This window comes from Uloborus diversus, chromosome 6 (assembly GCF_026930045.1).
Source record: "Uloborus diversus isolate 005 chromosome 6, Udiv.v.3.1, whole genome shotgun sequence".
Taxonomy (NCBI): domain Eukaryota; kingdom Metazoa; phylum Arthropoda; class Arachnida; order Araneae; family Uloboridae; genus Uloborus; species Uloborus diversus.
Window position 1 is genome coordinate 109870019 of NC_072736.1, and position 26852 is coordinate 109896870.

At 32.4% G+C, this 26852-nt stretch overlaps 2 protein-coding genes across 2 annotated transcripts; both read left to right on the plus strand.

Annotated features, from left to right (window-relative positions):
• The first annotated feature begins 5403 nt into the window (after window positions 1-5403).
• Window positions 5404-6958, plus strand: LOC129224593 (pantetheinase-like). The gene has a single exon (XM_054859077.1). It carries the CDS (start codon window positions 5437-5439, stop codon window positions 6613-6615), a length of 1179 nt encoding a protein of 392 aa, XP_054715052.1. The 5' UTR covers window positions 5404-5436; the 3' UTR covers window positions 6616-6958.
• Window positions 6959-12021: 5063 nt separating this feature from the next.
• On the plus strand, window positions 12022-25558 carry LOC129224916 (pantetheinase-like). Its single transcript, XM_054859463.1, has 4 exons — window positions 12022-12025; window positions 16352-16450; window positions 19437-19615; window positions 23896-25558. The coding sequence occupies exons 1-4, from the start codon at window positions 12022-12024 to the stop codon at window positions 25258-25260; spliced, it is 1647 nt and encodes a 548-aa protein (XP_054715438.1). The 3' UTR covers window positions 25261-25558.
• The last annotated feature ends 1294 nt before the right edge of the window (window positions 25559-26852 follow it).

Below are 26852 nucleotides of genomic sequence, written 5' to 3' on the forward strand. Positions count from 1 at the left end.
GTGATGGCCTGATCGGTAAGGCGTCGGACTTGTGACCGGAGGGTTCAGGATTCGATCCTCGCCGGATCAAAGATCCACCGTCTTCATTAATAGTGACTGGGGGGACGTTAGATATGCTCGTGGTCACAAAGTCCTCCAAGTGAAATGATACCACTGGGGGGTACTAGACAAGTGATTGCTCGGTTTCTGGTCTGGTTCAAAAAATCAGAGTTGTCTTCAGGGTCCCAGTCAACTGGTTAAGCTACAAATAGTGGTAGGGGGTACTCTGGAGTGAAAAGTGAAAAGTAGCTGAAATCCAACATCAACTAATAAATCACGGTTCCATAAAAATTTCTTGAATTAAAGTTCATTCAAACTCTATTGGAAAAAATAGAGCAGAGTTCCTGCCAAATCAAACAGCAAATGGATTATTAATTAATACCAACAAAACAACAATCTTTACCATATTCAAGAAGTTTGGCAAAACAGAAATTATTACAAGATCTACTGACTGCTTGGCAAGAATGTTGGGATCAAGACTTAACAGGAAGAGAAATCTACAAAATCCGCTCAAAAGTTCAATTTACTCCTTTGAATTTAAATAGACATGAAGTATTTTTCTTTACTGGCCATGTGGCCCTTTCCTTTTTTACTTAAAAAGATTCCATATTAAAAATATTTATCTCTGCAGATACAAAGCAACCGGAAATATTCAGCATTACATTCAACATTTTATTCACACTTCCTCATTCCATCTTCGTTCTTCAGGCAGTGGGACTCAAGACTTAAAAAAATTATTATTCGTTTCCTTCAGCAAAAAAAAGAAAATTACCGAACTTATTTCTTTTTTAACTTATAACGAACATTTTACTTTTGAATATATATTTTTTTTAATTTCAATACAATTAACTGTACCTCTTTTCTAATATTTTTTTATTTCGTCAGTAAGCATTTTACAAGCAATTAAAAGAGACAAAAATTGAGATTTATTTTTATTTTATTATTTTCGTTTTATTTCTTATTTCTTTTTCTCTCTCTCTCTATATATATATACAGTGGCTCCCAAAAGTGTTCGTACACCTTGAAATTTTGTAGGAAAACCTAAATAACGCAAAACTGAATTCGAATATGAAGTCCAATTTTTTTTCACGTAATTCCTATGCCATTCTGAATAAAACTCAGCGGTTTTTTTTTCAAAATATTGCCAGATTTTATTTTTGAAATGGGTCAAAAAACGAAGAAACAGAAAAAATACACCACAAAAGTCATCGTACACTGAAATATTTTCGAATAATTTCATGATTAAAATTATCATAAGTGGTTTTTTTATTGTTTTTGCATTGTAATGACACTATAAAGTCATTTGCCTTTAATTTTTTGTTTATTTATTCCCTAATATTCTGCTTTTTTTTTTTTAATGGCAGGTATGCGTAGAAAACAACAAACACGATTCGAAATTTGGTTTTTTCCCATCACAGTAGACATAAATTGGTTTAAAATGTCTCTAAATTAGTTATTTTATACCATTCTATGGTGAAGTGCTTGATAAAATGATTTAAAGACAAGAATCGGATCGAAAACAAGGTAAGAAAAAGGTCAACTGGCAAACTTAACAAAGCGTGATCGGAGGTTTACAGTTAAAAAAATCATGAAAAATACACATTTGAGTGCTGAAAAAGTTTCTGCAGAATTGAATGAAACATTTTATGTTTAATTTTCACCTAAAATTGTTCGCCAAGTTCTCTGATTAGCTGGATTAAAGAGGACCTCTTCACGCAAAAATTTTCTTGTTCGTGCGAAAAACAGTAAGCTTACGCTTCCCGTCGTAAAATCAGTGATAAATAAGCTCAAAACGTTTTGGAACAACGTCTTACTTATAGATGAAAATAAATTTCATATTTTGGGTTAAATTGTTGTATATCTGTCAATGGGAAAAAAAATGAGGAATTTAATCTTAAGAACTTAGTTGGATCAGCTAATCAGGACGGTGAAGGTGTTCTTGTGTGAGGGTGCATAACTGCATCAGAACTTGGAAATTTAGAATTTTTAGTAGAAATAATGAATCATGCTGTTCATTTAAATATTTTAAAAAACAATTTTAAACTATTAGACCAAAATTTAGTAATCGGAAACAACTTTGTTTTTTATCAATATAACTTTAAGAAGTACACGTTTGCTTTTAGTGCCTCAAAAAATGTCCTTAAACTTAGAAATATCTCCTCAATCGCCAGATTTAAACTTAATGGAACATATTTGGAGATATCTGGCGGCTAGATTACGAAAATACACCATTGAAACGAAAAGCGAACTAGAAACAGTAAGACTCGAGGAGCGGCTGAACACTTACTCAGAAATTGCATAAAAAAGAAGGAAAAAACAATGAAATCTATTCCCAGACGCTTTAAAGCTGTTGCTGATACTGCATGATATTCTACTAAATAATAACTTTGTAAAAAGTTAGGTTATTTACCTATTTTTTGACATTTTTTCAAAGTGTACGAAGACTTTTGTGAGATAAAATTTCCGGCAATCTTTGGTTTTTGATTTTTTAAAAATCATGTTTTAATGTTTTATTAAAAATTTTCATGTAGTTTTGTTAAAAACAAATCATAGATCTTACAATAAAATAATTATTCCGAAATATTAATTCTAACCAATGGATAATGGCCAATTTCATTGAAAGTCGTAGGTGTACGAACACTTTTGGGAGTCACTGTATATCAGGGTTGGGTTTTGGACTGTCCAAAACTGGTTTAGGACAGGACAGGTGGTTTTTACCGTCCAAAACTGTCTAAAACTGTCCAAAAGTGTCCTAAACTGTCTTAAACTGTCCAAAACTATGCTAAAGTTAAATATTAGGTTAATCCAAAACTATGCTAAAGTAAATAAGTTAAGTCGTATTTACTGCAATATTCTTAATGCATAAACATAGATATTAATGAGGTTTAATTAATGAGTATTGGATAATATTTTTCTAAAAAATGTTCATTTAAAAAGTATTTTACTAAAGAAATCCAATAACTATTACATAAGAACTTCCTTTAGTAACAGTTGATAGAGTTATGAAAGGAAATTCACAACACTACCAAGACAGCTAATTTCAGTTCCATTTATAACTCAAAGGAATGTTATTAAATGCAATATTTAGGTGCAAAAAAAAAAAAATTAAATGGTTTTTGCAAATAAGTTTCACATGATGTTTTAACAAAAGTTGTTCTTTAAATCATAGATTAAAGAACAAGACATTGATGATTAAATACTTATGTTATAAAACTTGTGCTATTCTTTTTTAGTTCATATTTTAAATATAGTACATTCTGTAACTAAAAAATTGTAATTTATTGCATTTAAATCAATTATTGCACTATGTTTTGAACACTTTCTTTTGCACACATGCATAAATGTCGAAAAATTTGGTTTATGGAAAAAAAATCTCTTGCATACAAATGAGGAATTTTTAATGAAGAATTCAATTTTTACGTAACTAGATTAAAATCAGCTGCATAAATAAGCTGCATATATATTTATATTCTATTTATACTTAAATATTCGCATAAAATAAATATATTAAATAGTCAAAAAAATAAATAAATAAATAATTTTGACACATTTTGTTCTGTTTTTATATTTTCTTACAAAATATAGTTTCTCAAAAAGTAGTTTTGGACACTTTTGGACACAAGGGTTTTGAACAGTATGGCAACCTTGTTCCTAACCTTGCCAACCCTGCTTTCATTTACACACACGCATAAACATAGGGAAATTAGGTTACTAATATCAAAATAATAATAATAATAACTAAATAAACTCATGCATACAAATTGATTTTAATCAAGAATTCAACTTCTATGTAACTAGATATAAATCAGCTGCATAAAAAAGTTGAATGTTCTCATTGAATTAATGTTCAATATAAAACATTACTTTGATAATTTTTATTCTGTTTTGATGTTTTCTCACAGAATACAATTTATCTAAAAATATAGTTTTGGACACTTTCGGACAGTTTTGGACTCAAGGGTTTTGGACAGGACGGTAAAAACCAGGGTTTTTACCGTAGTGTCCAAAACCTTGCCAACCCTGCTCTCTCTCTCTCTATATATATATATATATATATATATCTGTGTGTGTATGTATGTGGGTGTATGCATATATATATAAATATATGTATATATATATATTTTTTTTTTTTTTTGAACAAAACTATTTTCTTCTGTGTATATCAAAATTGAATGTTACCCATGTGGTTTGTTTCTAAATTTTCACATACGTCATCCCATAATTTGATAAATTTAACACTGTTGAGTATGTACAAAGGGATGGCGTATTGAATAAATATAAAAAAATAATAATAGTCAAAACCCGTGAAGTTGTGACCACGACACAGTAAGGTTGGCCCAAAAGTTGTGACGGATACTCTTTCTCTCCTTTCTTCCCTTTCAAGGCTTCCTTCGGAAACTCAAGAGGGTCTTCATCAGCATTTAGGCCTTGAAAAGAGATGCATTTATTCTTGTCCTCCCCCCCCCCAAGGAAAAAATTCGCTACCATAAGGATACCTCTATAGCAATGCAGCTCTGCGGATGTAGGTAAAGAGTTGCAAGGGACGTTTGAAAACTCTATTTGGAATTCGCGGTCTATAGTCTGGTTACATTATGTGCAGGACTACATTGTGTACAGTTTACCTGGACTTAGTTATTGAATGGAGTTAAGACTAGGATTCTAGGATTTTTACTAAATTAGAAACGCTTATAGGTTATGACTACTGTTCTGATTATAACTGCAAAAATTGAAACAATCTTCATTTTACGCAAAAAACAAAACAAAATAAAACAAAAAAGAAAAAAAAAAAAGAAAAATGCTCTTTAGAATGGAATAAGAACATTTTGGGGTACGGAAATCTCCCCCTTCTCCCCTGGTAGGCAATGTATGTAAAAGTTTAACCAAAACACAAATTTAAAAAAAACTACAGAGAAAAAAAAAACAAAAGTGATGCTAAATGCACACTTTCTTTCTTTTCTTTTTTTGAAGGATTATGGTTGTCTGATAAACGTTAAATAAAACCGCCGCCTAGTAATTTACTTCTTAATTTACTCCCTGCGTGACGAAAATTAATTGTTTAGAAGGGTTCTATCGGTCCGTAAATGTTCGCTCTTGAAGTCGGAATTTCCCTTCTTGGAATGCACTCTTTATCTTGCAAACAATAATATTAATAACACTCTAATACTCTAATAAGAAACTAAAACAACTTCTTGGTTTCGTTTCTTTCAGGGCACAGATATTATTGTATTCAATGAATATGGCATAATTCCCTACATAGAGGAAGATGATAGAAAAAATATGCGCCCATTTATGGAATACATACCCGATCCTAAGAAAAAGGTTTTCAACCCATGCGTGGAAGAGATTAAAGATCGACCGATTTTACAAACTCTTAGCTGCCTAGCAAGAAACAACAAGATGTACGTAGTAGCACAAATGGGAGACATTCAGCCTTGTGAAGGCACCTGTGATTCTGAAAAAGTTGAAGGATGTTCTGTAAAATGTCCACCCGATGAAGTATTCATGTACAACACAGATGTGGCTTTCGATCGGGAAGGAAATTTAGTGGCTAAGTATCACAAGAGACATCCATATTTCGAACTTTTAAATTCCCCAGAAGAACCTGAGCTTGTGTCATTTAAAACAGATTTTGGTGTATTTGGTATGATCGTGTGTTTCGATTCAGTTTTTGACGAATCAGTCATGTTAGCAGCGCAAGGCATAGATACACTTCTGTTTCCAACTTTTTGGTTCGATGACATTTTACCCCTGAACTCTCCGGAGTGGCAACAGTCGTGGGCTTTAGCTAATAAAGTAAACTTTCTCGCTGCTAATACTCAGACACCAGGATTAGGATCATTGGGAAGTGGTATATTCTCCAAAACAGATGGTGCATTGGTGTATACTTATGATCCAGATGGTGAATCAAAATTATTGGTAGCTAACGTGAAACTACGAGAGGGCGCGGAGGTAGATACCAATTCCTCCATTACTGTAATTGGAAAATCATCTATCAATACAAAACAAGAAACAGGAATGAATTTTCCAGAAATATGCTACGACAAAGCTGTTGGAGCAGCTGGCAACTTGTATACAGATTACCGATGCTTCGAGTCCCAAATGGAAAACTATACACTTGTGAAACTGGATAAACCCAGTGGAAAATTAGAAGCTTGCAGCAACGAATTTTGTTGTTCCCTTACATATACAGCTGATGATATGCAGGAAGATTTTTATTTGACAGCTTTTAGTGGGATGAATAATGTTTATGGTTATTACCATTGGTGTGAAGAAACATGTCTTCTGATAAGGTGTGATCCATTTGAAGAAAAACCTTGTGCGTTGCTACCACCGAATTCCAAGACAGTGTTTCGCTATTTGGAACTGCGGGGAAGATTCACGTCTGACAGAATCTATCCAACAGTATCAAAAGATAAGCATCGCTTGGCGCCAAAATCGGAATGGAAACACAAGATCTCAGGTTCTGAAGCCAAGTTAAAGTTTCGCTCACAAGAGAACGTTCCTTTACTGAAAGCTGGCTTTTTAGGAAGATGTTACAAACGCGATCCTCCATTCATACCGTATTACCAATTTTGATAACAGCTCTGTTTGAGTGTTCTGACATTCTAAAACGCAGAAAAAGGTGAATGCAATGTAAAAATATTTATTATTAGTGTTAAGACTGATTTAAAAATTCTCCATACGAACTTTTCCTTTTTTTTTTTAATTTAAAAACTGTTGAAAATACAGTTGTAGAAACATTTGCATCATCATCAAAAAAAAAAGTTACAATATGGCAACATTCAGTTGTCTATCGTAAATAAACTATCAGACTTAATTGCATGTCTAATTTAATGCTATTCAATGTTATTCTATTTTAGTGTACATAATTTTAAATTGTATATTGTACTAATAAAATTAGTATTATCAGTTGGTTCAACAGATTTTAGTTTCTGTCCCGTAATCTATTTTTGCATTTCTAGGTACTACGTATACATTGATAAATAACTGTTATTAGAGGATAAATGCCATTCATTCAAAGCTATGAAACAAACAACAGTAAAAATGAATTTTATTTAATAGATGACTCATATTGCTCAATCAAAAAACCATTTCATCTTGCTATTTAAAATGATTCAACACAGATGATGTTAACATTGCTACAGATGAGACTACTCCCAAAGAATACTATTTCAGCGACGTAAAATATTGCATAATTTTCTCCAAGTGAAATATTTGTTAGAGTTTAATGAATAAATTCTGCATTGAAACAGTCCCCTTGGGCATCGTAGCAGCGAATAAAATTTCAAATTAGACACTGCCAAGGGTCAAAAGACAAGTATTGAATAAAATGAGGAGAAAATTCGAATCATATCAGTTTTCTCATGTTAAAGTTTTTTTGAACCAAACTGAGTAACGACACTTGTGAGGCATACCATTAACATAACGCAGGGTTCCAAACTTTTCTATTTCGCGCTACCCTTTGAGGATTTAGAATTTTTTCACGGCACCCTATTCCATTTTTGTTACATATGTTACCGTGAAAGAACAAGAAGAGTGCCGAATTTTACGGGGAGACACCAGAAATATTCGGCCTTCCGCCGATGTCTTTGGTGGACGGATGTTGAGATTCACCGACTAATGTCAACATTTACCAGATTTCCAGCATTCATAGCAACATATTATATTGAATCGTGCATACTTCACGACACCATTCGCTTCTCTCTACGGTACCCCAGGATACCGCGGCACCCACTTTGATAAATCCTGTCTCAATGGAAACAAATAAGTTCTGTAAAACCTATTACTCTACCAGCGCAGTGCCAATGCGGGGAAAACAATCTTTCTTCGCTACTCGAAATAGCAAGCAAAGATATCCAGCTTTAAATGATCCAAACGACTTTTGCATTTAGGGCTATTCGACAAAGATTCGCGAAATCATTGACGATCTTGAAGAGTGATGTAAGGGAATGTGGGGCAAAGTGAAATAGTTAAGATGAGCGAGCTTTTTAAAAATAAACAAGTTGGAATTTTTTTTTTTTTTTTTTGAAAAAACAGTACCTAAAGAAAGAAAATTGTATTTTTTGTTAAATTTGCATTGAAATAATACTTTATATTTTTGGCAAAAAGTTTCATTAAAAAAAAGTGGAAAATTTTCACTTTTTTTTTTCTATGAGGCAAAGTAAAAAATGAAATATTTTCTATTCGATTATAGAAAATATTTTTGATCAAATAAATCAGTAAATAAAAGGTTGGATGAATAAATGAAAAGATACTGAAAAAATAAACGAATAATTAAATGAAGTAATTAATTAATGTATGAGGACAAATTAATGAGTGAGTAAAACCGTGAATGTATAAAAAAAAATAGTGAATGAATGAACAACTGAATTACTAAATTAAGGTAAATTAATAAAGTAATAAATAAAAAATACTTAAAAGATTTGTATAAATGATTGAATACTTAAACGAAATTAACTCTATTTCACTTTGCCCCATCCCCTTGCCCCGCATGTACTTGTCTAATTGTACGAACTATTTAAAATATAAAAAGCTTAATATTAACTAAATAAATACTGCACCAAATATTAGAAGGTTTCAATTAATATTTCAAACGTTATTTACAAGAACTTTATATCATTTAATAATACCAAAAATAATTTTTGACTTGCAACAAACTATTAGTCAATTCCAAGAAAAAGGGGACAAGACACTTGAATTTTAAAAATTAATATACTGTAACTTGCCATATACCATTCTCTTCAGAAATAAATGAGTTTCTTGAACTTTAACTTGCTTTTTTTCAAATAGTTTGATGACTTTTAGAAAACCAAGTGCAAAATGAAGTTTTCACTTTGTGTTTTTACAGAGCAAAAAATCGCTTTTTTGTTACATACTGCAATTTTAATAAACTTGTTATCCGCATATAATATTTAGGTTAACTTTTATTTTTTGAATGTCTAATTAAACTTTTTGGTAAGTAATTTATAATTCTTTGCTTTTTCAACCATGAAATAGGTCCATTACTAAGGTCCGTTACCGAACAAGAACCTATTGCGTGTAGAAACTTTTTTATGCAAAGCAGAATTATGTCTCTTGTCAAAGAGGCATAGTTAGAATTTTAATATAGATTTAATTTATATAGTTTTTAATGGTAACGGAAGGAGAAACAAATACGGTAGAGGAAGGACATTTAACTATAAGCTGGTACAGGGTAAAATTTTACCGTGCTAGTACAAAACAAACAATTATTTAAAGTTAGTAGCCACATTTAAAACATATATAAGTAGTATTTGTACAAAAAAAATTCGTGTGCTTTCATTTAAAAATTTAACTTTTATTTAATTTTTTTAAAAACTGTTCCGTGATTTTATTTCTTTTATTGTATGTGATGAAAATCATGAAAACTAAAAAACTTCTAAGCATGTGAAAGTCATTTTGGTATGTTATGTTTGTGATATGACAAGCCAGTTCAAGCAGAAACATTTGCTTAAAAACATGAAATTTATATTGGAACAATGCAATATTGAAACTGGTTTCAGATTTTCTGCCACAAGTCACAGGAAAAGACTGTTGAGCGCATTGATTTAACCGTTAAACGCACTACGAAGAGATCAGTAAATTCATAGATCAAATTTCAAAAAGATGAAGAAAAAAGGATCCAAAAATATATATTCTCATCCTGACACACATGCGCTATTTGAATACTGTTACAAGTTATGTTATTGAATATAGTAAATACTTCAACAAAATGAATGGTATTTCACATCAATGTCAACAGACTGACTTTGAAAGTGAATAAATAATGTTTAAAGTGAAGATACAGCTGAATTAAAAACATCAAATCATAAGAATATGCCAAAGGGTTCATTAACGTTAGGACAAGTTTTGCTAGTCGGATGGAAAAGAGCAAAGTTGCACAGGTACTGCATATAGAAGATGAAGGAATAGAAGTATCTTGTTTGAGAATGCGTAATAAGGTGAGAATGATCTTTGTGCTTATTGAGAAAGAAGATAAATGTTCTATAGATTATGATAAATTTATTGAGTAGTATTTAAAAAGTTCAGAATTGTAAGAGTTGGCTCAGGCATTAGATATCATTGTTTCAGACTGCTGTATTAGCTGAATAAATGTTTGTCAGTTGAAATTTACCAAGTTTAATTGTTTTGGACTTCTTGTCCAAATACAAAATTCATATGCTTAAAATAAGGATTTTTTAAAACTAAAGGTGAAATTGTAATGATTGAACACTCCCGTACGTGCTCTAATTTTTATAGAATTTTCCCTTTTATAGTTTGGCTGAACTTTTGGGGAGAACATGATAGCGTGAAAATCATGACGCAAAAATATCCTTCTGTTACCGACTTTTAAATTTGGTTTTTAAAAAAAGTTACTAGCAAAAAATTCTTGGCTTTGGCTTTTTTAGCAACTTACTATGATGTGTATAAAAGTCTATACATTAGTTTTTATAAAAATATGTATTTTAATATGCTCACAGACATAAATTCGATTGTTTTTGTAAACCTGTCCTCCCGTTACCGCTGGAATTCACTTATTATATGAGTATCCATTTTTGAAAATTGCTTGTATTATCATATTCTGTGATTTTCAGAGGTATTCTTTTCTTGACTAGAATAGACTACATGTGTTACTACATAGTTAAAATATTACTAGATTGGTGGTGCTAAAAGCAGAGTTAACATTTCAACATTTCACATTGCCCCACATTTCTCTACTTATCATTCCGACTAATATACTAAAACCAACATTTAGCGAACTTAAATTCGATTCAAGAGGGTATAGATATCAGGAATAGGATACACTTTAACTTGTGCAAATGAGATAGATAAATTGAGTGATCTTACTTGTATGAAAGTGGGGTTTTTTAAAAATTTTACTACATATCTTGTTTAGCCCCTTATTTCCTGACGGAATTAAATAGCACCATGTTAAACAAGAACTTATATATTCGTGATGTGACTTTTTCGTGATGGCACGCAGAAGGGATCGCAGCACGGATTAGAAATCTTTTTTCCTTTACATAGCAAAGATTTTATGTTTGGCGCTCAGATTTCTGAAACCATTCTTCAGTGGAGAATTGACATGTTTCTGTTACTCGATTGAGCTACTTTAGTTATTATCGACAATTTGGTATTTTCTATTCTCTTCTACACTCATAAGGTAAGCAATCTCTGTATTTTATTTGAAATTTCTATATTCTATCATATATTAAGCGTATTTCGGTTAGTACGTCCTTCCATGTACCAGTTGCTAAACTAACCACTAAAATATTATAAATATTATTTCCTTCTTTCTTTGGTATCTACAAAAACTAATAAGTTAATGCAAAATCCAACTAAAAAGTTGTTGGTAAATAATTTCAGAATTTAGAAGGGAATAAGACATTATTATAAGTCCTGTATTGTTGATCGCTCAGGAGGGGAACAACCAATTTCTACATGAAGTAGATAACTCAAAGATGACTATAATTGAAGTTTGAGGATTTAAGGTAAGAAGCTTTTTTTTCTTTTTCTTTCTTTCTTTCTTTCTTCTTCTTTTTTTTTTTTTTTGTAAAATTTTATTTATGTGTAAAACATACATTGTTAGCATCATCTTAAACTGAATGTGATATAGATCCTTGCAGACTGCTTTCCTTAAAATCGAATATCAAACTAAATTTCGAACTTAAGGTCAGCATCAACCAAATTTGTGCCTCGAGAATCGCGGCAAATAAGTTAGTCAAAAAAAGTCACAAATCTAAGTCAGCCGAATCATTGCTCCCCAAGCTTATCAACTGAAATGTCTATTAAAGGAATATGAACTTCTAAAAACATAAAAATTCAAGATCATTTGAGTATTTTAACCGGTTATCAATTTCTCATTTAAATGTCATTCATATCAATACTTTTATCATTAAGTGCAAAGATTGACACGATAGTTCGTGTCTATGATGTGCTCCCTGCACAAGGTCATTCTGCTGCGGCAAGTGTCAATTGTCAAGCATGGGTAAGTAAAGTTCCCTCAAATTATGATATGACTGCACACAGGGGCGGCAAATAGGAGGGAGGGGAGAGGGGGTAGCTGTACCCGCAAATTTTTTACTAAGAATTATAAAAAATAGGTAAATTGAATTTAGATGACAAGCATTTTGCCTGCATTTTCATAACAGAAAAAACTGATGTAGAATAATTGTTTTCCTTAACTAAAGAAGTAATATCTTCACATGGGTTAAATATTTCAAAATTGTGTACTCTATGTTACGATGGTGCATCTTATATGAGATGCCCGTACAGTATTGAGACTGCGCAATTTTTACGCGTAAACTCCATGTCATCTATATATATATATAAATAAATGTTTGTCTGTATGTTATCCATGAACTCAAAAACTACCCGGCAGATTTGGCTGAAACTTTCACCGTTTGTTATTTTTGGTACTGGGAATGTTTATAGACCAGTTTGAAAAAAATCCGATCGATAGTTCCTTTTTTTTTCCAATTTAAGTCACAATCCATTGGATAAATACGAATAAAATTATCGGCTGCAGAAATTAATTCGCGTGAAAGATCTCACTGATAAGAAGTTAGCTGTTGCCATTTTTCTTGAGTTTGAACAAATAAATTCTTTCTTTATTGTTTTATGGCTTTTCATGCAACGGGGGGATTTAAAACTTTTTCTATTTGATATTTTTAGCGATTGATTGATCTTGCAAACTGCGTGAGTACAAAATTTGAGTATAGTCACGGCTTCACTTGATACCTGGACCGATTATTATGAAAATTGCTATATATATGTATTTTTCCACGGAGAAGGTGCATAATATGCTCATTGAAGCCACTCGCCACCAGGTGGCACTGCAGAGTAGCAACTTCTGCCCCGTTCAACCGATTGTCATGAAAATCAGTATAATGATGTATTTTTTTGTTGGCGTAGCAACGCGCGTCGGGTACAGCTAGTTTTACATAAATTTTAATGCTCATATTATATTTTAAAGTTTAGCTAGTAAGTGTTCATTGGTTCTATGTACTAGAAATACATTTTAGAAACTCTATGAGTTATATGCTTTCATGGAAACGTTTTGTAAAGATATGCTATTTTTGAAAAACATCCCACATCAAAAAAATACGTTCACATCAACAAATATATCTTGAGGCTCTTTACTTGACAATCTCTGAGTGACACAAGATAGTATTCAAGAGTTGAATCTATAAAAGCCCCCTGGAAGAATTACCTACTGGAAAGCGACCTTTTCATTGATAGAAAATCTGATGTCATTTTAATATGCATGACGTTGTTTGAATTTTTGTTTTCTTTATTCATGCGGAGCGTTTTTTGAACAGTGCTACACACTATCACAAAAATTTTATCCGCTAATCTTAATTCTTGGATTGACAATTGAAACTCTTTAGTAATTTCGCACTTTGCATGTTTGAACCAAGTGTGGAACTTTGTGACAGAACTTTCTACAGCAGTTTTTACTGTATGCCAATGTAGAAGAGGTGACAAAACCCATATGAAGCTTTAGCCAAAATATTAAATCAATATTTTGAAAAAATGATCAATTCAGTTTCTCAAGAAATTGAGACAGGATTTGATGAGATATATTTATCATTGGTCTTAAGTTCAATATTATGTAGCTCGGTTATAGAAAACGAAAAAGACTAGTACACGTATAAGTAATAGCATGAGGGAAGAGGAATTGTTTTGTGAATTGTGACTATACTTTTTAATGACGCGAAATAAATACTAGCTCAATTAAAAAAGCTTTCTTGGTTATTTTAAAGAGAGGAATCGGAAGGAAATGTGTTTTTTGACATAACTTTCTTGCTTTCATTGTTTTTTGACTGTTTCAATCAGGTCAGTCATTTGAAAGATGACTTTTGTGATTAAATTGAAAAACCAACGTAAATAAAGCACAAATTAACACGAAAATACATCATACAGCTATTTCAAGGCTACAATGAAGCCTCTTCATCAGTACACAGTCAGAAAGTTGTGGGAGAACTGAACGTCAACCAATTTTGACTTTTGGGTGTGAGGAGGTTACCTTCAAAGCGCATTGAGGCAAGCAAGATCTTCATCTTTAGCTATACTGGCACTAGAGCAAAATACTGGCTATTGATTAAAGATAGTTACAAAATTTTCTGTTCTTCCTGACTCCAAAAATAGCAGATTAAAACTTTACTAAAAAATAAAAACTAGTACCGAGGTGTTATGTGAGATAACTTATTACAAAATAAATTTAAAGCTTCGGTCGTAAAAATTTTAATTGTTCTTAACAAACCTAATTATTCTTAACACTAAAACCATTTTATTCTCACTTCTTGTTAACCAATATGTATTTTATACCATACTGAGGAAATTCATGTTCAAGAAACTCGACCCCCCAAACGAAATGCTGAAATGCCGCCCCTGGCTAAAAAATTCAGTAGTTTTGTAGCTCAGCGTTTATATTCTCTCTGATTATAAATTTTCTTTTATTGCAAGTAATAGCGTCACTCTCATAATAAGTGCAAAGAAGGAGATTTTTTTTTTTTTTTTTCATGGAACATGTGAAAAGTTTCTAGAATGATATTGCCTTTGCCCCCACCCCCTTCTTCCACCCCGTATAAGCATTTAGATAAAAGTAATACATTTTCTTTCTATGGAACAAGGGGAACAGTTTCTAAAATGATAGTCTTTGCCCCCACACCTTCTGCCTATTACGTGTAAGCATTTATTATAGTAGTAATAAATAGATAGACATTGCACAAAAAACGTGGTGCTTTCTGAAATTAAGTTATTTTGCACTAGCTGCAGCAGACACATTGGAAAATTAATTGTAGTAGGAAACAGAGGAGCAATGTTTTTTTTTTTTTTTTTTCTCTCTCTCTTTTTCTTTTTTTCCTTTGCGTCTTTAGTTGAATTTTGTCTCTAAATTACATTTTTTAAAATAATAACCCTCATAATTTAAAAAAAAAATAAGTAAAGCTAAAATCTTGGCTGCTACTGAAGCAAATCAAGACACGCAGTTAATTGATGAGCGAAGATTGAAATTAGATATAAACTGGGTTGTGCAATGATTAAACCAAGCAACGTTTAATTTTTAACTCTCTTGGACAAACTAAGTTCGACCCGACTTATAGCTGTATGAAAATACTTCTTGACATTTTTTAGAAGAGTAAAATTCAAACTGGAGGAAGGAAATGTACGAAAACAGTGAAAATCAGAAGAGCGATGAATTCCATTGAAAGAAAAAATAACTAATTTTTTGAGGATGAAGAAGATGGTAGGGAAATAAGAGATATATCGTCGCCTCAGAGCAACACCAAGACATCTAATCCCAGAAATAACACTAAGATATCCTATGTTCTCTGAGGCGACGATATATATTATTTCGACTCTTTAATATTTAGAGCGTTTGGCGTTTAGTATTAAAAAAGAAATGATAATCAGATATAACATTTGCAAAAACTCTTTTTTTTTTCTTTTTCTTTTCTTTTTTTTTTTTTTTTTGTTAATTTTCCACGATATTAAATTTTTATGTAAAATACAAAACGTGAAAATGCACTTGATTAAATCTTTGAGGTATATTTTCAATTTCCAATGCGTAAAATACGCTCGTAGATGCGCTGAAAATATCTCTGAATGTAATAGTGTTTGCTTTATGCATATACTCATTTAAATGCCAAGGAATGATTTATTTATTTATTTTATTCTATCTGTGTTGCCCGACGTTGCACGGTCTACCCCGAAAATAAAAGTTGTGTCAAGTGACGCTTGTTCAACAATCAGGGTTAAATAAATATTTAAAAAAAATCTGAAATTTCCCGTCAAAGTGTAGAATAGAGCAATTACATGACTACAAATTCAAATTTTGGCCTCGTTGGATTTCGTTAAAATTCCAAAAAGTCAGCCATGGTTATAAATACACTGCTCAAAACAATTTAAGGACATTGTAAATCTTGTACAAAAAATTGTATTGGACAATTTTTTTTTTTTTTTTTTTTTTTGCAGAGAATCAAAGAAGGAAGTTACAAATACAAATTTTTCTCAATTTCAAGCATTGCAGTATGCAAATTTTGAGTTTGACGTCAAAGACGACATTGTAGTGGCAGCGAATGAGATTTTGCTCTAAACTTATTGCAAGACAAAGCAAAAAAGAATGATCGGCATTCAGTAAGCGCGTTGTTTCGATGAGTGCGATGTCTCAACGAAGTCATTTAAAGGACTCAGAAGCTTCTAGAGTGGTTGGCAGGCGAGAGGGGAGCGGGGAGCCAAACACAAGCCGAGGCAGCATAAGCTATTGGAGTTTCACAAAGTGCGATTTCTAGGACATGGAAATTATTTTTAGAGACTGGAAATGTTGGCCGAAGATCAGGACAAGGTCGCAGATGGTCAACAATGCTCAATGAAGACCATTATTTAGCTTTAACGCCTCGGAGGCACCGAAGTATGAATGCCACTCGGGTACTGGCACCACAATTTTGACACAAACTGCCCAAAATTGCCTTCACGCTGTAGGTCTGTATGCTCGTCGACCAATGGTGTGTGTCACATTAACTGCGAGGCATTGTCGTGCCGCAGGGAATGGGTAACAGAGCATGTGAATTGGGGAAGAATTGAATGAAGCAGTATTCTTTTCTCTGACGAGTCCCGTTCTTCTAATAATGGCGTATTTTCATCTGGAGAGAATGTGGCACTGGAAACAATCCAGCGTTCGTGCACGAAAGTGTCAGATTTGGTGGTGGTGCGATGGTATATGCTGGCATTTCCATTGATGGGCGCACCGATCTGCATGTCATTCCAAATGAACCCTGATGCTCTCCCCCTCCTCCTAGTCTTCGAAGTAGGGATGACATCCTAAGACCTATTGTAGTCCCTTACGCTGCAGCAATTGGAGATGAATTCATGTTAATGGACAACAACTGCAGACCACATCGTTCTTACTTGGTGAATGATTTCCTTTCGAGAAAGGAATCATACGAATGGAATGACCAGCGTGTTCTCCAGATATGAATCCAATAGTTTGGTACATTCTAGACAGAGAGTTTTTGGACGCCTACCACCTCCACAAATTCTCCAAGAACTGAAAAGAGCTCTTCAGGAGGAGTGGAGCAGAATACCCTAGCCCTACATTAGTGCGTTTTTTTTCCCTTTTGTACCCAAAAGTATAAAAAAAAGTTATTTCTTTTTGTCAAACAAATGTATTTTTTTATCTCGCATAGTTTACTACGTCTATCGATAATAATGTATCAATCATCTAAAAAGTTCTTCAGGTGCAATATCAAACCAAAACCTTAATATCCTTTAATTGTTTTGAGCAGTGTAGATGAAAATAGTCCATAGGAAGGCGAAAACCTCCCTAATGACAATTCCTGAGCATCAAAGAAGCTCTGTGCCAAATTTGAAGAAGATCCGGCGAAAACTGGATCTGTATGAGAAACACACACACATTTAAAAAAAAATCAACTTATATATATACAAGGTTTTAACCATTTATTTTCTGTTTGATTCTTGCTATTGAAACGTGAGATAAATCAAATATTTTTTTTTCATTCTTTATGGCACCTAATTTCACGTATTTATTTTTCTGCCCTGAATACCTTTAATTATCAAAAAGCTGTCCTGATATACCATTAGTTATAAAAAGTAGAAGGTAGAGGTGGCTAAATCAGGTGTTACCCCTCTTACACGCATTTTGATTGACAAAGAGCGCTTTCAAACACGGATTTATGTTGATGTATTAAATGTGTTTATCATATTATTGCGTAGCAGGTTTCTAAAAGAGTTTGATTTTATTAGTTTTCTTTCAAAAAAAGGTTTACCTTTGCTGTTGAAAAAGATAGTTTTTAAATTTTAACATTCTAATGAAAACGCTGATTATTATTATTTTTTTAAAATTATACCCTATTTCTTTGTTGGAAGTGATTTTTTTTTTCGTATTTTTTAAAAAATTCCAATTTGTCGTTCTTTCTTTCTTTTTTTCCCTTACGTCTTACGTTTTTAAATTAATTTCCTCGATTGATGAAAAAAAGAAAAGTACATTTACTTTGTTATGATAATACCGCATCCTTAACTTTGAAACACAATACAAAAATTCAAATACAAAAAAAAAAAATCAACTTTTACTTCATTTACTCATAATTTATAATTTGCTTCTCTCTTCTATTACTGTTAAGCATCAAATTACTTTGAAAAAGTGAACTAATGGCATGGCAGGTTATGAATAATGTCTTTAAAAAATAAATAAATACATAAATAAAAAATCTGATGCAGACAAAATAAAATTCAAACGAACCTTTTTTGCCAATCTGTAACTCTAAATTTTTTAATTTGAGTCCTTATGGTGATAATCAATTTATAAACAACATTGCATAACATGCATAAATTCAATTATCACCAATATCGTCCTAAAAATGATTGTTGTTTCGGAACATACAAAAAACATAATTTTCACAACAGTAAAAGAAAGAAAGAACCCCCCCCCCCTTTTTTTTTTAAATAAAAATCAAATCATTTAAAAAATTCTGTTATAATTAGAAATGCAAAGCAAATACAAAAAACATGGATGATCTGAAATAACAATAATTATAAAACATGACCATTTACATACAGGCAAAATAAAAAATATCATATGTTACCTAATAAAGGCCTCCCAATATTTGTTCAAAAAAGGCTTTTTTATGCTTACATTATTTATTATTATAAGAATAAATACTCAGCACAAGAAAAACTATAAACTTCAAACTATGTATAACAGAATGTCACTGCCTCCCAGAAAAAAAAAAAAAGGAATCATCCGGTGCAGAACGCCCTCCCCCACCGCTCCCTGGTATACAGATTCTGTATAGAAGTCTTTAGCTAACTCGATGAATCGGAATGAAATTTCACGTAACGGGTAAAATAACCCACCCCACCTTTTTTTTCTTTTTTCGAGAATTAAGAATAATATCATTTTTCTCCCTAGCTCTTTTTCTAGCAAGTTTTTTTTTTTTTTTTTCAATCATTTTTTAAAACATTTTTTTACGTATAACTTTTTTTTTGGAAAAAAAAGTTTCTTCTAAATGAATCGAAATGCCGCCCCCCTGGCTGCTGTGCCCCTGGCGAGAGCCACTCCTGCCAACCCCCTAGTTACGCCACTGCACTAAACGCATATTTGTCTGTGTATTTGTACACGTTATTGCTACTCCAAGTTTTGCAAATGGAAAATCAGAAATTAAATAAACAATAATTAAAAGGAAAAAAGAATGAGACAATGAAATTAAATTTGTAGATATTTTTAAATACCTCAAATATATTTCTCTGAAAAGATGGCTCTCTTTTAATATCTATTTCTTCATCGCGGTTTATACAAAGTTGTTCTAACTTAGTAAAATCAAGTTTCGAAAATAATCTTTTACTTTATGTTCTAAAACAAGCTTTTTCTTCTCTCTCAGGTAAAATCACTCCATGTGCAGTTTTTATCCTGCTACCTGTTTTAGCATTTGGAAAAGATTACTTTACTGCTGCTGTTTTTGAGCACAGACCAAGAGGTGAATTTCCCCAAGAGCCTAAAACCATTATTACCAACAATCTCAGATTTTACGATAAGGCCGCTAAAGTCGCTGCCGAAAAAGTAAGTTAATCAAAAGTTATATTTTTTTTAATTCTAGAAGTTTTACGTCTTTTGATCTAGAATTTAACTATTTTTGACATCTTTTTCTAAATTTTAAAAATCGTTTGGCACAGTATAGCCCATTAAGGCGCCAAAAAACCCAAACAGAATCAACCAACCACTCAATAGTTCTTATTGACGTTTTCTGCTCTGCATTCATACATACGAAAATTGATTTCTGCTTAATATTATGTTGCAATTTTTATTTTCTCATATAGTAAAAATGAATAATCGTTGCTATAATTTTGTAATCAAACAGAAATGCTAATGTTACACATTGGTTTTAATTTTTTTTTCTTCAGGATTTTTTTTTTTTTTTCATCTTTGTTTAAAATTGTTTTTTTTTCATCTTTGTTTAAAATTGTTTTTTTTTTTTTCATCTTTGTTTAAAATTGTTTTATTGTTATTTAATTATATCCCTGACGACAGAGCTACTAACTCTTCTATATGTGTACAAGAATCCTACTGCACGGAAAATGAAGAAATAGATTTTAAAAAATTGAAATAAAATATGATTAAATAGAATTCGAGGAAGATTTTTTTTTAAATAGGATTATCTCTCCCCGCATCCTTTTTTTCAATGCTCTTATTGACGTTTCTATTGCTCCCAATTGAAGAAAGCATGATAAATGGCAATCTCAAACAAAATAAATACTGTCGGCCCTGCTTAATTGAATATCGTCGGTTCCAAGAAATTTTATTCGATTAGGCGGGATATTTTATTAAGCGGAGAAATTTTATTTACCTTTCAAAATTGACAACATTTGTCTAAAAACGTAATAATAATCAATTAATAGCGATATAAAGGAAAGATTAAATGTTATTGGCAAAAAGATTTTGAACTAAGTTAAATGAAGAACAAAGTAGTTAATAATTAGTATGTATATTACAAGTGCCTATGAAAATTATAAAAAGTAACTTACAACTTGATTTATGAAATCTGTTTTGGTATCTTTTTTCAGAATATCCTTTTCTGAAAAATTTCATATTAGTGGATTGCTTGCTCAAGGTCTTTTGGGAACATATTTCTGACTCTCATTTCCCCCTCCTCGTATACCGTGTTTTACATTTCATATTTATCAATTTATTATTGTCTAAAATGTCTATATTTCTTTGTCTTCTTTAATTTAATTATCAACTTTTTTTTGTGATAGCAAAGACAAAAGAAATTTCGTAGAACATTGGATGTGTTTTGGTGGAATATGAATGTTGTTTCGCTTGGCTGTTTTCGGTGAAAAATATTACTTTATATTTTTACGTTAATTATTGTTCTTACTTAATTTATTTCTAACTAGCCGCCTGCGGCGACCAGCTGGACCGCCTTTTTACGCAATTCGCCTTTTTGCGCCAGGGTTGCCGCCTTCGGCGGCTGCTTAGACAACTTAGCAACGGTATTAATCAATGTTTTTCTCTATATATCAATATTATCATTTGCCTTTTTACGCCAATGTTGGCTTCTTCGGCGGCTGCTTAAAAAAATTTATCGATGGTATTAATCCATCTTTTTCTCTATACATCAATATTATCATTCGCCTTTTTACTCCAAGGTTGCCGCCATCGGCGGCTGCTTAAATAAATTTTGTGTTGAATAAAGTATTTTCTAGATCTATCTCCAGTTATGTCCTTTGGAATATTTTTAAAGGGTGGGGGAGGGGAGGAACAAAGGGCATACTATTTATGCAAATTTTGTCGGAAAATAACAAAAAGCACTTCCACTTTTATGTGAAAGCATTGTTTTTTCAAAGTCATGGTGTGTGTTTGTGTGTTTGGGGAGAGGAAGCTATTGATCCCCCATTGAATTTCCTCTATTTCTTACTTTCCATCTATTGTATCCACCTCTATATTTGTCCACCTTTCTTTCTCTCTATCTAGCTATCTATACGATCCATGCATATCTACCTCTGATAGTAATTAACAATCCTTTTCTATGTAGAAAAAAAACATTTTTTGCCCACTGACTTAATATCATCTCTCTATCTACCAAACCTAACCACAAACCCTACAAAAATCATGCAAAAAACCGCGGGCTTTAATTATTTACTTAAAATTGCACGCAAAAAAAAAGGCTCTATGTTTCCCCTAGTGTGCAAAGAGCAGCACTCAAAAGATAAAAAAAAAATTACCACTTTTATTGAATTAAAATGCGCACAAATATTTGACTAAAAATAAATATAGCAAAATAAATATATGGGAAAAATAAAGATATGAAATCTTTGAAGGTTATTTTTTTTTTAAAAAGTGAAGAGAAAGCAAACGATTTCAGTTAGTTCACGTGATGAGGAAGTGCCGAACTCAGCCGGCAATGCTTAAAGGTCGCGTCGTGTTCTGCATTTAAAAAATTGTAAAAAAAAAAAAAAATGCGTATTTTTAAAAACTTTTTTCTTTTGAAGGGGGCGGAATGTTTTTACTATTACCAACTAAAATTTTGGAATTGAGGGCTCAATACTTTTTACAGGATGGGTTTCGAAAAAAACTAAACGAAGAGAAAAAAAATGCAAAATAAAGGTTTTTTCAAAAATTTATAAAAAATACAAAAATTGCTCTATCTTCAAAATTTTTTCATTCATCATATTTAAAATTGAATTTCCTACACTATAGTACAAAAAATATTTGTGTGGTGCGATTGGTTCGGGGTCTGTGAGGTAAAAAGTACTAAAAAGTGCAAAAAAACGCATAAAACATTAAATAACTTTTTTTCTAATAAAAATATCAAAAATCGAGCCCGAGGTGCACATCTTCGGCAAAAACTGCACCAGTATACCAAATTTCATCTCTCTAGGTCTTACCGTTTTCCCGAGAAGCGCGCCACACATACACACACACACAAACATCTTATTTTATTATATGTATAGATTTATTCAAAACTTTTCTCAGCAAAAACATTTGCAAAAGTTGATCAAGACTATGCGATTAGGTTTTATTGGTATAAGTGGGGTATTCGTTTATCCGTTACCCGATTAAGCGGGCTTGACAGTACATTAATAATTCATTCAATAAAAGTAAAAATAAAATAAATGAATTAAATAATTAATTCAATTCAATTTAAATACATTTCAAACATAACTTGTAATATGTCATACCTACAGATTTCATTTTCGAAATCTGGTTTGTGAACCTCCTTTTGAATGACCGCCACTTCCTGATAATACAACATGTCATGGCAAAGTGATTGACGTCACTGCCACTAACAATAGTCACAGTCACAAAGGGACAGAATTGTGACATTGTGATATCCAGTTCCTGATCAACCTACAAAGTTGGGGGAAGCGTAGTCTTTTACTGTGTGGAAAAAGTGGTCAATTAATTACTGGCTTGCACTGGTCACTTGCTGCTCGCCAGTGGTAAATTTCTGATGAAATCTCCTTTTTTAATTATTATTGAAAATAGTTTGAATTATGCAATCAGTAAATAGTTATTCGCAATTCCAGAGCCTGAATACGCTACCTTGCGCTGATTAACAATACTAAAGAAAAAGGTAAAACATTCCGTTCCACGTGTTTTCTTTGGAGAAAACAGGCTGCAGAGAGTTTATTGTGTAATGTAGTTTCAGAGGAATAGAAAAGAAAATTTCCCACAAGCACGATGAAATATTACTGCCATTCATTAAGTTTCAAAGCAAGTTATAAGTTACGGCATCTGTTTGTTTTACCTTTTTCATCCGCCATTAGACAGTGGCTGCAGCGCCCCCTATAGTGTATTGGAGTTGCGAATACAGAAAGGTGACAAAATGCTTCAAAATTTCCCAAATTCAATGTCGATAAGGTGGCAGAAAAAAAAATAGCCTACAATTCTAAAAAAAAAAAATTAAAAAAAAAATGCTTGTGGTTGTTAAAACATAAACGCTACCCCATACCGATCAACAAAATCTGGGATTATTTATTAAGTTTTGAAATTCAATCACTTTTAGTCCAATTTGGCCCTCTGAGGCAACACAAGACATCAAGCTATAATTCTTAAATTTCGCAAGCATTTCAATAATGAGAAACAACAACTTTTCCACACCACCGCAAAAAGAACCGGGAAATTTAATTTTTGTTTCAATACAGTTTCATACATCTTTATTGTTATACTTAAGAACCTCTATTATCCGAAGCAATTGGTACAATAAATAAATAAATTCTGGATAACAGATGTTTTCAGATCAAAAATATTCGGACACTAGAGGTCATTAATGTATATAATGTTCATTTTGAAAATAGCGCAAAAAGAAACTAAAAATATTTCTATTGGTTTATTTTCAGGGCACAGATATAATACTATTTAATGAATATGGCATATTCCCCTATGTATTGAAAGATACTAGAGATAATATGCGGCAATTCATGGAATACATACCTGATCCAAAGAAAATTGTTTTCAACCCATGCGTGGAGGAGGTAAAAGATCGAACAATTTTATACACTCTTAGCTGCATAGCAAGAAGCAACAAGATTTATGTAGTCGCTAATATGGGAGACATTCAACCTTGTGAAGGCACCTGTGATTCTGAAAAAGTTGAAGAATGTTCGGTAAAATGCCCCTCCGACGATGTATTCATGTACAACACAGATGTGGCTTTCGATCGAGAAGGAAACTTAGTAGCTAAGTACCATAAGGGACATCTCTATATGGAACTTTTGAACACACCGGAGCCTGAATTTGTGACATTCAAGACCGATTTCGGTGTATTTGGTATGATTGTGTGCTTTGATTCTGTTTTTCAAGAATCCGTTATGTTGGCAGAGCAAGGTATAGATACACTTCTTTTCCCAACATTTTGGTTTGATGATGTTTTTGCCCTGAATGCTGTAGAATGGCAGCAATCATGGGCATTGGCCAATAAAGTAAACTTTTTTGCTGCCAATACTCAAACACCCGGATTAGGATCATTGGGAAGTGGCATATATTCCAAATTCGATGGTGCATTAGTTTACACTTATGATCCAGATGGTGAATCAAAGCTTTTGATAGCGAACGTAAAACTACGGGAAGATGCAAAGGTCGATACTAAACCCTCTATTATTATCATTGATGAAACGTCTGTCAACATAAAAGATGAAACAGGGATCAATTTCCCTGATATCTGCTTTGATAAGATTGTTGGAGAAGCAAGCAACTTGTATAAAGATTACAGGTGCTTCGAATCTCTAATTGAAAACTACACTCTAGTCAAATTAACAGATCCCAGCGGCAAGGTAGAAGCATGTCATGGTGGATTCTGTTGTTCACTTGCATACACAGCAGATGATATGCAGGAAGATTTTTATTTTGCAGCTTTTAGCGGGATAAATATTCTCGCGGATTATTATCAGTGGTGTGAAGAAACATGTCTGCTGATAAGGTGTGATCCACATGAAGGAAAACCGTGTGCGTTATTTCCTCCAAATTCTAAAACAGTTTTTAGATCTTTGGAAATCCGAGGAAGATTCAGTTCTGAAAAAATATTTCCGACTGTGTCAAAGAACAAACATCGTCTGGCGCCAAAGTCGGAATGGTACCACAAGATATCTGGGACTGAAGCCAAATTGAAATTTCGCTCACAAGAGAACGTTCCTTTGCTCAAAGCAGGATTTTTAGGCAGATGTTACAAACGTGATCCACCATTCGTACCAATTTATGAATTTTAATCTGCAAATTACTTACTGTGCAGTGGTATCTTCGTGGGAAGTCCAAAATGAGTTGAATATACAGCAAACAAGAATTAGGCAAATTTTTTATGACAAATAGTAATGTTCTTTACACTATGTTTCGTTTTATGATTCGACTGAGCATTTTTACTCCAAAACAACTGGTAAAAAAACTGGAGTTGAAATGCTTATTTCACTCAAAAATGTGTAAAACGGGTGTATTAGTAGTGTGCTGCAAAAGAGCCAAGTAGACATAGTGACATTCTACTACTAATTATAAAACTTTCAGATCACTCTTTTTCAATGATATTACATATAAGAACTCACTTGTAGAAACAAGATTAAGATTATCCTTTGGTTCAACATCATTAAATAAATTTTATTTTCTATCACGTAATCTACTCTTTAATTCAAAAAATACATTAGTATACAATTGTTAGAGTATATATAGTTGTCATTTTTAACCTCGTACCAAGGAAGGCGGTTTTAAGTTTGACACGTGTATCGGCGTATGTATGTCTATCTCTGACCTCGTAGCTCCCAAACAGACGAACCGAATTCGAAACTTCTTTTTCGTTCGAAAGGTGACATGACCATGATTTTTTAAAACTAGGGGTCATCTAAGTAGGACTTTAATTACCAAAGAAATAAATTAAAAACCTGGAAAATCACCATCTTTCGCAATCACATTTAAAAATTACCACCATTCTAAAGAAATTTTCTGCGGCTGATTTAATTCGTTTGTAACTTCCAAGTAATCTCTATCTGTGCCAGCCTGAAACATTGTAAACCATTTATATGCTACAAAATATTTTCTGCTCCAACCTACCTTGCTATTAACAGCTTTTACTTTTTATACTGTATGAAACGTGCGCGCACATTTTGTGAATGAATCCTCATTTATATAATAGCCGATGATCGAGTAACCAGCGATTTTCAACAACAAAACTCGCGCCACGGTATGATAATTTGATAATATGTTTTGACATTTTTTAACATGCAGGAAAAGGCATTATCGCTGCAAGGCTGAACTAGATCCGGTGACTTAACTCTTTTACTGGTAAGACTGTCATTTCAGGGGAATGAAGCAACGAAAAAATGGTCAACAATGAACGCTACTTACTGGAGTTTAGGGTTAATCCACTGGAGTTAGGGAAACAATTTCAACTATCAAAATATCACCAAACAGGCAATGGCTTCGTTTAAATGTAGAAGCAATTTTCACCCGTCATACCTTGACGGGCGATTTTCTAGTTACAAAAAACATTCGATTCGCGATAACTCGAATCTAAAAAGACCGACAAAAAACTTCGAATTATCAAAAGTTTGACTTAGCGCGCTAATTTTGATTTTCGACATTTTAATATTAAAAACCATCGAATATTTTACATACAGTGGCTCCCAAAAGTCTTCGTACACCTACGACTTTCAACGAAAAAGGCAGCATTGGTTAGAATTAATATTTCGGAATAGATATTTAATTATAAGATCTATGGTTAATTTTTAACAAAACTGCATGAAAAGTTTTTAAAAAATATTAAAACTTAATTTTTTAAAAATCAAAAACCGAAAAGTGACGGAAATTTTATCTC

What these genes read in the sequence shown, in the direction of transcription:
- LOC129224593 (XM_054859077.1), top strand. Translation starts at nt 5,437, where the DNA reads ATGTACGTAGTAGCACAAATGGGAGACATTCAGCCTTGTGAAGGCACC.
- LOC129224916 (XM_054859463.1), top strand. An exon ending in AACGCCTCGGAGGCACCGAA is followed by an intron (nt 16,451 to 19,436) that starts GTATGAATGCCA and finishes CTTCTCTCTCAG; the next exon opens with GTAAAATCACTCCATGTGCA. An exon ending in CTAAAGTCGCTGCCGAAAAA is followed by an intron (nt 19,616 to 23,895) that starts GTAAGTTAATCA and finishes GTTTATTTTCAG; the next exon opens with GGCACAGATATAATACTATT.